General features: G+C 52.1%; 1 protein-coding gene across 1 annotated transcript in view; it reads right to left on the bottom strand.

The window, feature by feature from the left end:
• Positions 1 to 14,513, bottom strand: part of PARP1 (poly(ADP-ribose) polymerase 1) — a 331,612-nt gene that overhangs the window by 170,540 nt on the left and 146,559 nt on the right. Inside the window, exon 8 of the mRNA XM_085610418.1 lies at positions 7,200 to 7,350. Coding sequence (XP_085466544.1) covers positions 7,200 to 7,350 — 151 coding nt within the window. The remainder of the gene's footprint in view (positions 1 to 7,199; positions 7,351 to 14,513) is intronic.

Here is a 14,513-nt window from a genome sequence, read left to right on the forward strand (position 1 = left end):
GAAGCACAACTCTCAGTCCGCGGCATCTTGCAGATGGGAGGACTCAGTCAACCAGGGACAGGCCTCATGCCCTCCTCCCACTGGAGGGTTGCATATTAGGTGGTGTACCCCACCCCAGGGAAGGGACCCATTGGTCCCTACCTTTTACCTACCTGTAACGCCCCTAACTCTAGTATTTAGGGGCACCCCTCAACCTTGCTTCCTCAGACAAGAACCTGCAACAAGAACAGAAGAAGAAGGACCGAACAGCCGTGCTGAAGCTAACAAGAGGAAGACGCCCACTGACTTGGGCCCAGCCCTACCGGCCGGTCTCCACCTCGAACCTGCTCCTGCGAAATCCTGGTGTGTCCTACAGCCAGCAACTTCGAAAACCCCGGAGGACATGCCTGCCTTCAACCAAAAGACCTTGCCTCCCATGAACACCGGATTTGTTCATCTCCAACCTCTGGCTCCAGCGGACACCGCAAATCCGCCCCACTCTGCACCTGTCATCCACGGCCCCAGCTCGAGTGGGCAAACACCACGAGGAGGAACCCCCGGCGATCCTGACCAGAGGTCCAGCGACCCCTGACCTGGCTCAAGCCTCCAGCTAACACTTGCAGCCTAAATCCAGAAGGTCCCCCCCAACTGCGACCAGGGGCTGGTAAGAAGATCCAACCCCAAAAGGCACCCTTGCATCCGACGCCACACAGCCTTGGGTGGCCAAACTGACAGTGCCTAACCAGCCCCTAATTTCCCAACCTACCTCTAGAAGTTGTTGTCGCACCCAGAAGACCTTCGTCCCCAAGCCTGCAGTGCCTTTGCAAACCGGAGGTTCCCCATTGCAAACAGGGAGCCCGACGTTGAAACAGCACCCTGCACCGGCCGCCCTAGTGCTGCTGAGGGTGCACCTTTGGTGCTACTTTGTTACCCCATTTGCCCTAAGCTAAAGCCCAGGACCTTTCTACAACAACCAAGTGGCCTGCTCGTCAGCAGCCACCAACCGGAGGCCCCCTACCCCCTATTGGATAACATTGGGCCTCCGCACCCAGCTGCCCTAGTGCCGCTGAGGGTGTAACTAGAGTGCATCCATGACCCTGGGGGACCCCTGAGTCAACCCCCAGAATCTCAACTCCCCCTACCAAATACTTACCTCAAAACTGATAACACTATTTTCCTCCATGGGATAACATTGACTGTTTTTCTTGGGAAAGTTTCTAGGTGTGGAGTTTGACAACCTAAAGAAATTCTTTAAAGTTGTACTGTTTCACAAAAACGATTTTACTTACCTGTTTACAGGATATGTCCCAGAGTAGTATCCAGGTATACTACTCTGTGTAAGAAAAGTAATCTCAAAAGTAACTGTGAGAAAGTGCCATCTTTCTTGCATGGTATGCCCACACTTTTTGCTGAATTGCTGAATGTACTTTGACTGAGTGTGCCCTGGACTCCTGCCCATCAGGTGCCCAGGGCCTATGTTCCTTCCTTAAAACACAAAACCCAAATTGGCAAACCCTGGCCACATGTCAGCCCCTGGTAAATGGTACCCTAGGTACCCAGGGCCTTGAGACCAGGGAAGGCCTCTAAGGGCAGCAGCACTCATTGTGCCACCCTTAGAGGCCCTGTACCCTTACACACACACACTGCCCTTGCAGGCTGGGTGTCTGGGTACAAGACAAAACAAAGAGTCGACATGGCACACATCCCTGTGTGCCATGCCACCACCTACACTGCCATAGCATACATCAGCCACCCCTCTAGCTGGGTGCCCTATGCCAGTGGTGTGGGTACAGGAGCAGGAGTCCTGTGCTCCTACAGTACCCAGGTCCATTCCTGGGCACTGTAAGTGCAGTGCTGCCATTTAAGCGTACATGGTGCTGAGAGCTCGTCAAACACGAACTCCACAGCACCATAATGGCAACACTGAAGACTGAGAAGTTTGGTATCAAACTTCTCAGCACATTAAACCCACACTGATGCCAGTATGGGATTTAATGTACCAAGCACCCCAGAGGGCATATTAGAGATGTCCCCCAAAACCTAACCTACAATCCACGTCTGTTCTGAGGCTGTGTAGGCTGCCACACAGCAGACATGTTGCTGGACCCCTGGGTAGGAGGGCCCCTGCTCTCCTGGGTCTGCAACAATGCACATCCTGGGAGAGGTGCTAAATCTCCTCCCCCAGGATGGGCAGGGGGAAGCTTCAAAGGCATGCCGCCTCTGTGAGCTTCCCCAGGCCACTGCAAACCCCCACTCTGGCGGGAAGCTTGGCCGGAAACTCCAAATAAGGACAGGGGATGTGCCAGCCTGCCAACCCCACCCCTCAGGTGGGGGAGGCGAGGTGAAGCACATCTCCGGGCTCTCGCCATCTTGAAGATGGGGAGCCCTGCTCAATCAGGACTAGGCTACTGCCCCCCTCCCACAGGAGAGAGGCAGGATATGGTCCCTGCCCTTCACCTATCTGAAACGCCCCTAAATCTAGTATTTAGGGGCACCCTGAACCTTCCTTCCCCAGATTCCGAAATCCAAAGAAGAGCTAGAAGAAAAAAGACCTGCCCTGCAGCTGCTAAGAAGAGGAAGACACCAACTGCTTTGGCCCCAGCCCTACCGGCCTATCGACCATCGAACATGCTCTTGCTCCAACCCGGCATCTCTTGTGGCCAGCAACCTCACAAACCCCGGAGGACCTGGCTACATTTTGACTCTAAGCCCCTGGGACTCCCATGAGTATCTACTTCTAATCCCTGGCAGCAGCCAGGAACCGCGAACCCTTCACACTCTGCACCCGCCAAGCCTGGCCTGTGCCGGAGTGAACAAAGACCACGAGGACGACCCCACGGCGACTGTGACCCCGAGTCCGGCACCCAAGGACTTCCCTCGACACTCCTGAAGAAGCCTGCAGCCTCAGAACCAGGTGCCCCCCCCAACCGCGATCACCAGCGGGTAAGGTTTCCCCGACACCAAAAGGCACTCGGCGCCCCACGCCCCCCTGTTCCCAATCCCGGGGTACCTACCTATCCTCCAACTACCCAACTTACCGCTCGAAGTGGTGGTGGCACCTGAAGAATCTTCGTCCCCGAGCTTGCAGTCTTTTTCTAAACCGGAGCTTTCCCATTGAAATCAATTGAGCGCCCGAAGGCTCAAAAGCACCCTGCACCCAGCCGCCCGAGTGGCCCTGTCAGTGCAACCTTTACACCTATCTACTTCCCCACTTGCCCTGAGTAAGTGACCAGGAGCCCAGCTCCCACAGCCGCGTGGCCTACTAGTCAGCAGCCACCAACCAAGGTCCCCCTACCTCTCATAGGATAACATTGGGCCTAACTTTCTCTGCACCCGGCCGCCCCTGTGCCGCTGAGGGTGAACCAACTGTACCTACCTGACCCTGGGAGACCCCCGAGTCTATGCCCAGAACCTTAACTCTGCCAGTCGAGTACTTACCTTTAAACCGATAACTCAATTTTCTTCATGGGGTAACATTGACTGGCTTTTTCCTGAAATTTCTTCTAAGTGTGGACTTTTCAAAACTTCAAATATTCACCAAAAATCAGCAGAGTAACGAAAACGAAAATACTCACCTGCTATTAGGTAAGCTCCCAGTGCTGGATCTTGGTGCCCAGCACCGACTCTGAAAAATACTTACAACTGTACTTACCAGTAACCCAATTTTCTCCCATAGGAAATCATTGACTGTTTTTCTGTGAAATTTCTGCAAACTCTAAATATTCTTTAAAAATCGTATAATTTCTGAAAACTTAATTACTTACCTGTTTTGGATAAAGGTCCCAGTACGGAGTCTAGGCACCCAGTACTGGATTACAAAAGTAACGAGAACATACTGTACCTGCAACTTGAATTTTCTTCCATAGCGAATCATTGACTGCTTTCTTTGAAATATTTTCCAAGTGTCAACTTTTAAAATAGCTAAATATTGTTTAAAATCATCACAGTAATTAAGTCGACTTTCATCACTTGATTCTAAGTACTGACCCAGGACTGAATCTAGGATCCAGTCCTGGAATTCCAAAAGTAATCTGTTGCAAATAACTTCCATTGAACTCAATGCATTATTGTGTTTAAAATAATGTTGCCTATTGCAACCACTTGTAACTTTCTACAAAAGTCAATTGCATATTGCAAAAGTATTTATATAAAGCATCTAATTCTGAGAAAGTATATTTTAATACCTATTGATGGTTCTAAAATAAAACCAGCATATATTTTTTTTTATATATAAACCATTGGCCTAGAGTTCAGTTATTGAGTGTGTGAGACCATTTGCTGACTGAGTGTGTACAACAAATGCTTTACACTGTCCTCTGATACTGCCTTACTGCTCGACCAAGCTACCACTTTAGAGAGTAAGGTTATATCTAACTTAAGCCTCTGCCAAACCTCTGGGGACTGTGGACTCTGTACACCCTGTGGAAGAAAAGTAAGTTATCGGCTTTTGGATAAGTACTCGACTGGCAGAGTTAAGGTTCTGGGCGTAGAGGGTCAGGTAAGTACAGTTGTTACACCCTCAGCGGCACAGGGGCAGCCGGGTGCAGAGTGAGTTAGGCCCAATGTTATCCTATGGGAGGCAGGGGGCCCTTGGTTGGTGGCTAGCAGGCCACGCAGCTGTGGGAGCTGGGCTCCTGGTCACTTGCTCAGGGCAAGTGGGGAAGTAGGTTAGAGTAGAAGTTGCACTGCCAGGGGCACTTGGGCAGCTGGGTGCAGGGTGCTTTTGAGCCGTCGGGCGCTCAATGGATTGCAATGGAGAAGCTCAAGAACGAACAAAGGCTGCTAGCTCGGAGACGAAGACTCTTCAGGTGCGACCACCACTTCGAGAGGTAAGTTGGGTAGTTGGAGGATAGGTAGGCACCCAGGAGTTGGGCACAGGGGGCCGAAGGGCACCGGGGTGCCGGGGTGCCTTTTGGTGTCGGGAAATCTTACCCTCTGCTGGTCGCGGTTATGGGGGGTCCCTGGTTCTGAGGCTGTAAGCGTCGTCAGGAGCGTCAAGGTGGGTCCTTGGGTGCTGGATTCGGGGTCACAGTCGCTGGGGGGACGTTCTCGGGGTCTTTGTCCACTCCGGCACAGGCCAGGCTTGGCGGGTGCAGAGTTTGCGGTTCCTGGCTGATGCCAGGGGTCAGTTACTCGCTTTGAGCAGTACCACTGCTCGTGGGAGTCCCAGTTGCTTAGAGTCACAAAGTAGCCAGGTCCTCCAGGGGTTTGTGAGGTTGCTGGCCACTGGAGATGCCAGGGTTTAGCAGGAGCAGGTTCGAGGGTTGACAGGCCGGTAGGGCTGGGGCCAAGTCAGTTGGTGTCGTCCTCTGCTTAGCAGCTGCACGGCAGGTCTTCTTGCTTCTTGATCTTCTTGCTGGTTTCGGATCGGGATCTAAGGAAGGAAGGTTCAGGGTGCCCCTGAATACTAACTTTGGGACAGTTACAGGTAGGTAGAGGGCAGGGACCACTGGGTCCCTGCCCTGGGGTGGGTACACCCCCTATCCTGCCACTCTCCTGTGGGAGGGGGCAGCAGCCTAGTCCTGATTGGACAGGGCTTCCCATCTTCAAGATGGTGAGAGCCCGGAGATGTGCTTCACCTCGCCTCCCCCACCTGAGGGGGGGGATGGGAGGGGGGGGGGGAATTGGCAGAGGCTGGCACACCCCCTTTCCTTCCTTAGGGTTTCTGGCCAGTCTTCCTGCCAGAGTGGGGGGTCAGGACCGGTAGGGGCCAGTTGGTGAGTACAGCAAGTGGTCTGGAGAAGCTCACAAAGGCGGCATGCCTTTGAAGCTTCCCCTGCCCATCCTGGGGGAGAAGACCTAGCACCTCGCCCAGGATGTGCATTGTTGCAGGCCCAGGAGAGCGGATGGATCTCTACCCAGGGGTTCAGCAACAGGTCTGCTGTGTGGCAGCTTAGGCAGCCCCTCAGACAAGACGTGGATTGTAGGTTAGGCTCAGGGAGCATCTCTAAGATGCCCTCTGTCGTGCATTGTACATTAAATCCCACACTGGCATCAGTGCGAATTTAATGTGCTGAGAAGTTTGATACCAAACTTCTCAGTCTTCAGTGGAGCCATCATGGTGCTGTGGAGTTCGTGTTGACGATCTCCCAGCACCATATACTCTTAAATGGCAGCACCGCACTTACAGTGCCCAGGAATAGAGCTGCGTACTGTAGGGGCACAGGGCTCATGCACCTGTACCCACACCACTGGCATAGGGCACCCAGCTAGAGGGGTGGCTGATGTATGCCAGGTCAGTGTGTGTTGTGGGCATGGCACACAGGGATGTGTACAAATACCAAAGGAAATGATGGACGGAATGTTGAACATTGCAAGCACTCACCTCCAGTCAACTGATCTGGGTTTACTCCATCACCGTTCTTTAGCCCACTCTGCCACCCCAGTTCAGACATGGCCATATGCAAATCAGTCTGACCCTGTGACTCATGGGAACAGTCCAGCCCGAACTGCCAAGCCATGTCTTCCCTGGACCGGAAACAAGCTTCCTAGGACCGGTTTCTGGCATTTCAGCCGTCTTCAGCCAGGCTTGCTTGAATCCAGTGGCAAAGTGAGCAAGGGACTCACGTCTGAGCATACCCTGCCAACTTATGGCGAACAAAACAAAAACCAAAGGAAATGATGGACGGAGTGTTGAACATTGCAAGCACTCACCCCCAGTCAACTGATCTGGGTTTAATCCATCACCGTTCTTTAGCCCACTCTGCCACCCCAGTTCAGACATGGCCATATGCAAATCAGTCTGACCCTGTGCCTCATGGGAATGTGTGCCATGTCGACTCTGTTTTGTTCTGTACCCAGACACTCAGCCTGCAAGGGCAGTGAGTGTGTGTCAGGGTACAGGGCCTCTAAGGGTGGCACAATAAGTGCTGCAGCCCTTAGGGGCCTTCCCTGGTCACAAGGCCCTGGGTACCTAGATTACCATTTACCAGGGGCTGACATGTGGCCAGAGATGCCAATTGGGTTTAGGTTTCAGCACAGTTTTAGGGAAGGAACATAGGCCCTGGGTATCTATTGGCAGGAGCCCAGGGCACACTCAGTCAAAGTACATTCAGCAATTTAGCAAAAAGTGGGGGCATACCATGCAAAAAAGATGGCACTTTCTCACAGTGACTAAGTGGCTTTACAGCTCCCCTAAATTCCAATTAAGCATAATAGCCGAGGCATTAAACTCCACTCCCAAAAATTCTTTATACACCTGTGAATGAACTCTAACATACCTGCAGGCATTGTCACAGGTTCTTCCTTTAGCAGAGGGGCAGCAGTGGTCACCACCACGGATGCACTCACAGGTGTGACAGGTGTAAGTGGGAAGAGGCGGTCCTGTCTCTTGAACTTAAACTTCTTCAGGTAGGGGACTTCCTGGAATTCCTAAAGAACAGAGGAATTATTAAGTCAGTGCCACAGAACATACAGGATATACCATACAATTATAGTAATTGGTATTCTTTACGAGGCTCGTTCTAAAATGCATAAATGTGGAATATCACTGTGCGTTTGCAGAATCCTGGGACAAACTTTTGTAAACTAGCATATATTCAAATTAGAAAGCAAGTTAGTAGTAGCTAGCCACCAGCCGATCAGCAAGTCAAAAAAAGTTAAGTTAACCCTTAACTTATCGAGGGGCAAGATGGCGGCCGTGACCTCGGCTGAGTGAGGCAGCGTTTGCTCTGCTGGACCGTAACGGACCTGAAACAAGGCTCCTCAAATACTAGCACATTGTAAAGGAATAACGATATGTGTCTACGGCCCTTGCTCTTCACCTGGTTACTATCGGATTTACTCTCACCTTGAGCTACACTGGCTGCCTAATCTTTCACTTATCCTGATCGGCGTCTGAACGGCGTCTTGGTGCAGCTCTCCCTCTCTAAGCTCGGAGCTCCTCCTCACCTTTTTCCCTCGACCTTGAGGATGCCGCCGAAAGCCCTCTCCAAAGCCGCGACTGCTGCTCTGAAGTCCCGCAGCTCTGTCCGTGATGCACGGGACGCTGACTCGAAAGGCTCTGGGACTGCGTGTTCGAAAACACGAACGCAAAATATAGATAAGTCTTCTCCTCCGAATACTGCCGTTTCTATGTCTCCAATGCCCGTTAAGGGGCAGACGCTGCCAGAAATCTTCAGCAAGCTCGGCGTAAGAGAGAAAGCTTCGACCCTGAATGAAGCTGCCAGTATGCTTCCTGCTACCTCGAGGGACATTACCGTGGTCTCCAATGGCTTGGTCGGTAAGGAGGGGGGAAATACGCAAATACTTAATGACTCTTCGCTTCCTCATACTAGCTCAACTGTGCAAGATTCACCTCGATCCTTGATACTAAATCCTACTCAAGAGGAAGTATTCCGGACCCCCGGTCCTTCTAAAGCTGTACCTACCCCGACACACAGCATTCTGGGTAATGTAGTCCAGTCCTCTAATATATCTAAATCTGTTATTTTGGAGCTACCCGTTGAACGACCTAATAACGCTAGGGGGTCTGAGGTCAGCGAGTCAACAGATAAGTTTTATTCAGTGTCTGACCACTCCGGGGAGGACGATGACCCTGACTTTCAATGGTCAGATAACGATAGCGATGCGGCTGATTGGCGACCCAGTAAGGCTCCAAGGGATAAGATGGTGGACACAGTACGCAAGGTTCCTGGATCCAAGACATCTCTCCAACATACTGCAAAAAATTCACAGAGTGACTGTTGAGAGGATCAGTTACAACTTGACCTGCACGAAATACCCAGGTAGCAACGGAGGGGATTCTTTCGATATTCCCGAAGAAATTTCGTTGGTAACAATCTATCGCACTATCATGATCCACAGAGAAGCCACCAGGCAAGAAAATATCCGTACTCAAGGGGTTTGCCGCAAAATGCAAAATTCTTTGCGTCGTGTTATTAAGTCTTCTGTTGAAACGGTCGCAAGGGTCGCAGAAGCTGAAGAACGAATCTCAGCCCTAGAAGATGCCGTCACAACACAGAAAGACCTATTCACGGAGGTCAAAGAACAACGTCAGGACATCCTATGGAAACTCTCTGACCTCGAGAATCGGGCCAGAAGGAACAATCTACGCGTCCTGGGGATTGAGGAGAACAAGGAGGGCAACGACATTCGAAAATTTATGGTCGAACTCTTTACAGATGCCTTCCCAGAGCTTACTCAATGGGACTGGAATCTTCAGATACAGCGAGCACATCGATTCCCATTTACCAGGAAAAAACAGCCCCCTTCCAGTGCTAATAACCTATATCCCCGAGCTATTTTGGTTTGCCTCAACAACTTTCTCGCCCGAGAATCCATATTTGATCTAGCCAGGCCTAACAAAAAGCGGTCTGCTAAGGGCTCCCAATTCTTTGTCCGTCCGGACCTTTGTGCAGGGACAGTTGATCGTCGTTGGCACTTACGTCAGTTAATTTCTATGCTCCAGGTGAAGGGGGCCCAGGAGTTTTTGCTTTTTCCGGCAAAACTGAAAGTGATCTTTAAGGGTCAGACAAGGTTTTTTTTGTCGGAGATACCTGCTAAGGAATTCCTTGATTCAATTTAGCTGAACCTTCCAAGGCCTTGTTTTTTTTTTTCCATTACTTACTTGCAATTGTGGAACAGGTTATATTCTACCCAGTTCTTTAGGTTTCAGGGGATGACCCAAGTCGTAGAGATGAATTCTTTTTTCTTTTTACTAAATGTCATTTAGGATCATCCCCTTCTCTTTCTTCTCATTGCAAGGAGAAATTGCCGGTCCAGCGGAGCGTGGGGTGTCGCTTACTCAACCATCACAAGGACCCTGGTCCTGTGCTCCGAATGGGGGGAGCGTTGGTCGTTGAAAATGTGTTGAAGCACCTTCTGTCCAACCTGTGCTTCCTTGTTCATCTGAATGTCCACGCAGTAGTGTTTCGTAAACGTGTGCACAGATGCCCAAGTTGCCGCCAGACATATGTCCTGGATGGGCGTGTTCGCCAGGAAGGCAACGGTGGCCCCCTTCTTCCTTGTGGAGTGAGCCTGAGGCCCCTCCGCTAGCTCCTGTCCAGCCTGTTTGTGGCAGAATTGAATAGTGAGGGCAATCCATCTTGCGATGGTGCCCTTAGTCACTGGTCTACCCATGAAGCTAGTAGCAAAGGACACAAACAGCTGCTTTGATTTCCTGAGTTCCTTGGTTCTCTCAATGTAGTGCATCACTGCTCTCCTAGCGTCGAGGGTGTGCAGCGCCTTTTCTGCGTTTGAAGTCGGGTTTTGGAAGAAACTTGGTATCTGAATACTCTGATTCATGTGGAACGCCGACACCACCTTGGGCATGAAGTGTGGGTCTGTCCTCAGGACTACCCTGTCCTTGTGAATCTGAATGTAGGGTTCCTGTAGTGTTAGTGCTTGAAGCTTGCTCACCCTGCGTAGTGAGGTTATGGCCACTAGACAGGCCGTTTTCATCGTTAACATTTGCAGTGTGGCCTTGTGAATGGGCTCAAACGGTGCCTTCATGAGCTCCGTCAGAACCACGTTCAGATTCTATGCAGGCGGCGGCAACCTTTTCGGAGGGGCCATTCTTTTGGCTCCTTCCATGAATCCCTTCACCACCTGCGAAGTGAAGAAACTTCCACCTTTCTCACCTCTGGTGTAGGCAACGATCGCCGCTAGGTGTACCCTTAGGGAGCTCGAGCAGAGTTTAGAAGGTGTGTGAGGTACCTCAGTACTGTTGAGTCTCTTGTCATTCTGTTTTGCAGGCCCTTCTTCCTGCACCACACAGTAAATCTCTGCCATTTTGCGCTGTAGCATTTTCGTGTAGTTGGTTTCCTTGCCTCCCGTTGCACCCGCATAGTGCTAGGAGGCAATCTAAGGTGCGCGAACTCTAGGTCTTCAGGAGCCATGCCGCCAGGTTGAGGGTCTCTGGCTCTGGATGCAGGACCTCTCCGTTTTGCATGGAGAGCAGGTCCCTTCTCCTCTCGAACCTGTATGGACTGCCTTGTGCCATTTCTTGGATTTGTGAGAACCATGTCTGCCTTGCCCACTGCGGAGCCACTAGGATCAGAGTCATGTTGCTGGTTCTGCACTTGTCGAGCACTCTGTGCAACAGGGGTATCGGTGGAAAGGCGTAGGCAAATGTCCTCGACCAGCTTATCCATAGGGCATTTCCCTGGGATTGCTGATCTGGTTGCCTGGACGCGAAGCTTTGGCATTTTGCATTTTGGCGTGCTGCAAATAGGTCTATTGTGGGAGTTCCCCATCTCCGGAAAAGCTTCTCCGTTTCCTGGCCATTGAGCTCCCACTCGTGCGATGCCGAGGTCTGCCTGCTTAGCCAGTCTGCCTCCACATTGTCCTTCCCCGGTAGGTGAATTGCCAGTAGATCTATCCTGAGAGGTATGGCCCATCTCCAAATCTCCTGTGCCAGAGAGGAAAGAGGGAACGACTGTGTCCCCCCCTGCTTGTTGATGTAGAACATTGCCGTGGTGTTGTCTGTTTGAACCAACACCCTCTGGTTGTACAGGTGCCTCTGGAATGCCTTCAGGGCTAGCAGGATAGTTTTCAACTCGAGGTAATTGATATGGCGAACCGCATCTGCTGGAGCCCACAGACCCCTCACTCTGAGGTTGTCCATGTGCGCTCCCCATCCCTTTTGCGATGCGTCCGTGGTAATGGTCATTGTTGGGTTTGGTGGTGTCAGGCTTCTCCCTGCTGTCATGTTGTCTCTGTTCCACCAAGTCATCTCCTCCTGCACTGCGTGCGTAACAACCACTAGATCCTCCCAACTTCCGTTTGCTTGTGACCATTGCTGTTGTAGCCATTCTTGGAATGGTCTCATGTGCAGGCGTACATTCGGCACCAGCTGGATACACGACGCCATCATCCCCATCATCTTGCTCACTGACCTCACTGTCAGAGCTCGCCCCTTCCGGAAGAGCCGCGTCTCCTTCAGTAGGGCATCTGTCCTCCTGTCGCTGGGCACCACTGTGCTGTTCAGGGAGTTGATTTTTGCTCCCAGGAAAATCTTCACCTGTTCCGGTTACAGCGATGACTTCCCCCAGTGAATCGAGAACCCCAGGTTTGTCAGAGTGTCTGTTACGCGTTTTGCGTGCCTCTCGCACTTCTCGCGTGAGTCTGCCTTGACCAGCCAGTCGTCTAAGTAGGGGTAGACATGGATCCCCTGCCTTCGTAGGTGGGCCGCGACCGCCAACAGGCATTTTGTAAACACCCTTGGCGCCGATTTTAATCCGAAGGCCAGGGTTGTGAACTGGTAGTGTTCCTGGTCGATGTTGAACCTTAGAAGGCCCTTGTGTCTTCTGTTTATTGGGATGTGCAGGTAGGCATCCTTGAGGTCCACGGTGACCATGAAGTCCCCGCCTCTTATTTGGGGCAGTACCTCCTGCAGCGAAGTCATTTTGAACTTCTGCGTTCTGATGAACTTGTTTAGGTAACGCAGGTCCAGGATGGGTCTGAGGTTTCCGTCTACTTTCGGGACCACGAAGTAGTTTGAGTACACCCCTTTGTTGCGTTCTCTGAAAGGCACTGCCTCTATGGCTCTTTTTTCTAGAAGTTTCCGGGTTTCCTCTCTGAGAAGGGCCAGTTCTTGATCCGATCTCTGCCTTCCCCTTGGTCTTCTGTTTGGAGGTCTTTTCGCCAAATCTACGCAGTATCCGTAGTGCATGACGTTCCGTATCCACTTGTCTGTGGTTATACGCCGCCAGTCCTGAAGGTAGAACCTCAGTCTTCCGCCTACTGGTGTTGTATGCTCGTAGGCCTTTGATTCTTCTCTCCCCCCTGATGTTACTGTACTGCGCCTCACCCTTGGGGGCATGTCGAGGGTAGGCGTCCTCTTGCGTGCTGAGTCACTTTGATGAGGGCTGGTCACCCCCTCTCCTCCTCTGGCCACGTCCGTTCCCTCTCCCGCTAAAGGACTGGCCCCGAGGTTGGTACTGCCAGTTTTGGTTCTGTTGGCCTTGTTGTCCATGACTATCATCCTGCTGACCCTGCTGGAACGTCTGGTGCGACGCCCCCTGCTGGCTTCCTCCCCGACCGTAGGGTCTCCTCGAGGGATTGCCTCGCCTCATTCCCCTCAGCTGTAGGGCCCCCATGGACCTCGCCGTTTCGTTTTCTTTTTTCAGCTGGGTGAGTTTCTCGTCTACTGTTGCTCCGAACAGTGTCTCTCCATTGAAGGGGGTGCTAAGGATGTTGTTCTGCACCTCCGGTTTGAATCCCGAGATTCTTAGCCATGCATGTCTCCTCTCGGTGACCCCTATGGCCATTAGTCTTGCCGAAGTCTCTGCTCCGTCCAACGCCGTCTTTATACAAGAGTTGGCGATGTTTTTACCTTCGTCCACCAGGTGCGAGGCTCTCTGGCGGTACTCTTCGGGAAGGTGCTTTACTAGCTCCCCCATCTCGTCCCAGTGTTGGTACTGGTGCCTATTGAGAAGTGCATTTGAATTCGCCATGCGCCAGTGCATTGCGGCGTTCCTCTCGACTTTTCTTCCTGTGAGGTCTATCCTCCTGCTTTCTTTATCAGGTGGTGGGCCCGAAGTTGCTGGTACGTTGGCCCTTCTCCTGGCCGTGGAAGCTATGATGGAGTCGGTGGTGACGCTACCCTTAATGTAAGGGGGGTCCAGGGAAGAGTGCTTGTACTTCTTCTCAGTCCTGGGCGTGATCGAACGGCAGGTCGCTGGTTCCTTGAAGGCTTCTCTCCCCTGATTCATCACACTTTGTAGCATGGGGAGGAATTGGCTCCTCGTCTGGATGGGGAGCAGGGTCTCGAGGAGATAATCGGCTTTCGGCCTCTCTTCGTCGAGTTTGACGCCGAAGGCTGTCGCTGCGCTCCTGACCACCATATTGTACACCCCGATGTCGTCGGGTGGCGAAGGCCTCGAAGGGTACGTGTCCACGGGCTCCTCCGGGTTTTCGGTGTCAAGATCCTGCCATTCGATGTCGTGGCTGGTAGATGGCGCTGAGCTGTAGAACGACTGCTGGTCTTCTTCCTCGGCTTCGCCTTCATAATAGGTCTCGTCTTCCTCTTCGAGATCTCTCGTCAGCCCCTCGGTGTCGAATTCGTCCTCGACTTCGACAACGTCCGTCAGTGGAGCCGTTGGAATCTTGAATTCCTTCATCTTGGCGTCGAACTCCTTCTTCCTTTGAAGGATGTTCTCCATTTCGGCCTCGAGCCGCCTCTTCTTTTTCTCCATCTCGGAGATGCTTTCGGCGTCGACTGCGGGTCTTTTCGACGGAACTTGCGTCGACGTCGACCGTTCTTTTTGCGTCGATCGTCCCGTTTCCTGGGTTGTCTTCGACGACCCTTGCCTTTCGGCGTCTTTCGGCACCAGGGAGTCCTTTTCGAAGGATCCGCTCGGCCTCTTGTCCATGGTTCCCCCTTTGGTCGTCGAAGTTTTCGGCGCCGGGGCTCCCTTCGTGGACTTTGACTCTGATTTTCTCGAGTCACCCTCGTGTTTGAGGTATTTTCTGTTTTGAGCTCGACGATTCTCTTACCTAGTCTTCTTTTTTCTTGTCTGTCTCTACGACCGTGAAGTTTTCGGCTGCCTCGGCGACGTTGTCCTCATCGTCCGTGGAGAGGCCCAGATCGT

The sequence above is a fragment of the Triturus cristatus genome, chromosome 6, assembly GCF_964204655.1.
Source record: "Triturus cristatus chromosome 6, aTriCri1.1, whole genome shotgun sequence".
Classification (NCBI taxonomy): domain Eukaryota; kingdom Metazoa; phylum Chordata; class Amphibia; order Caudata; family Salamandridae; genus Triturus; species Triturus cristatus.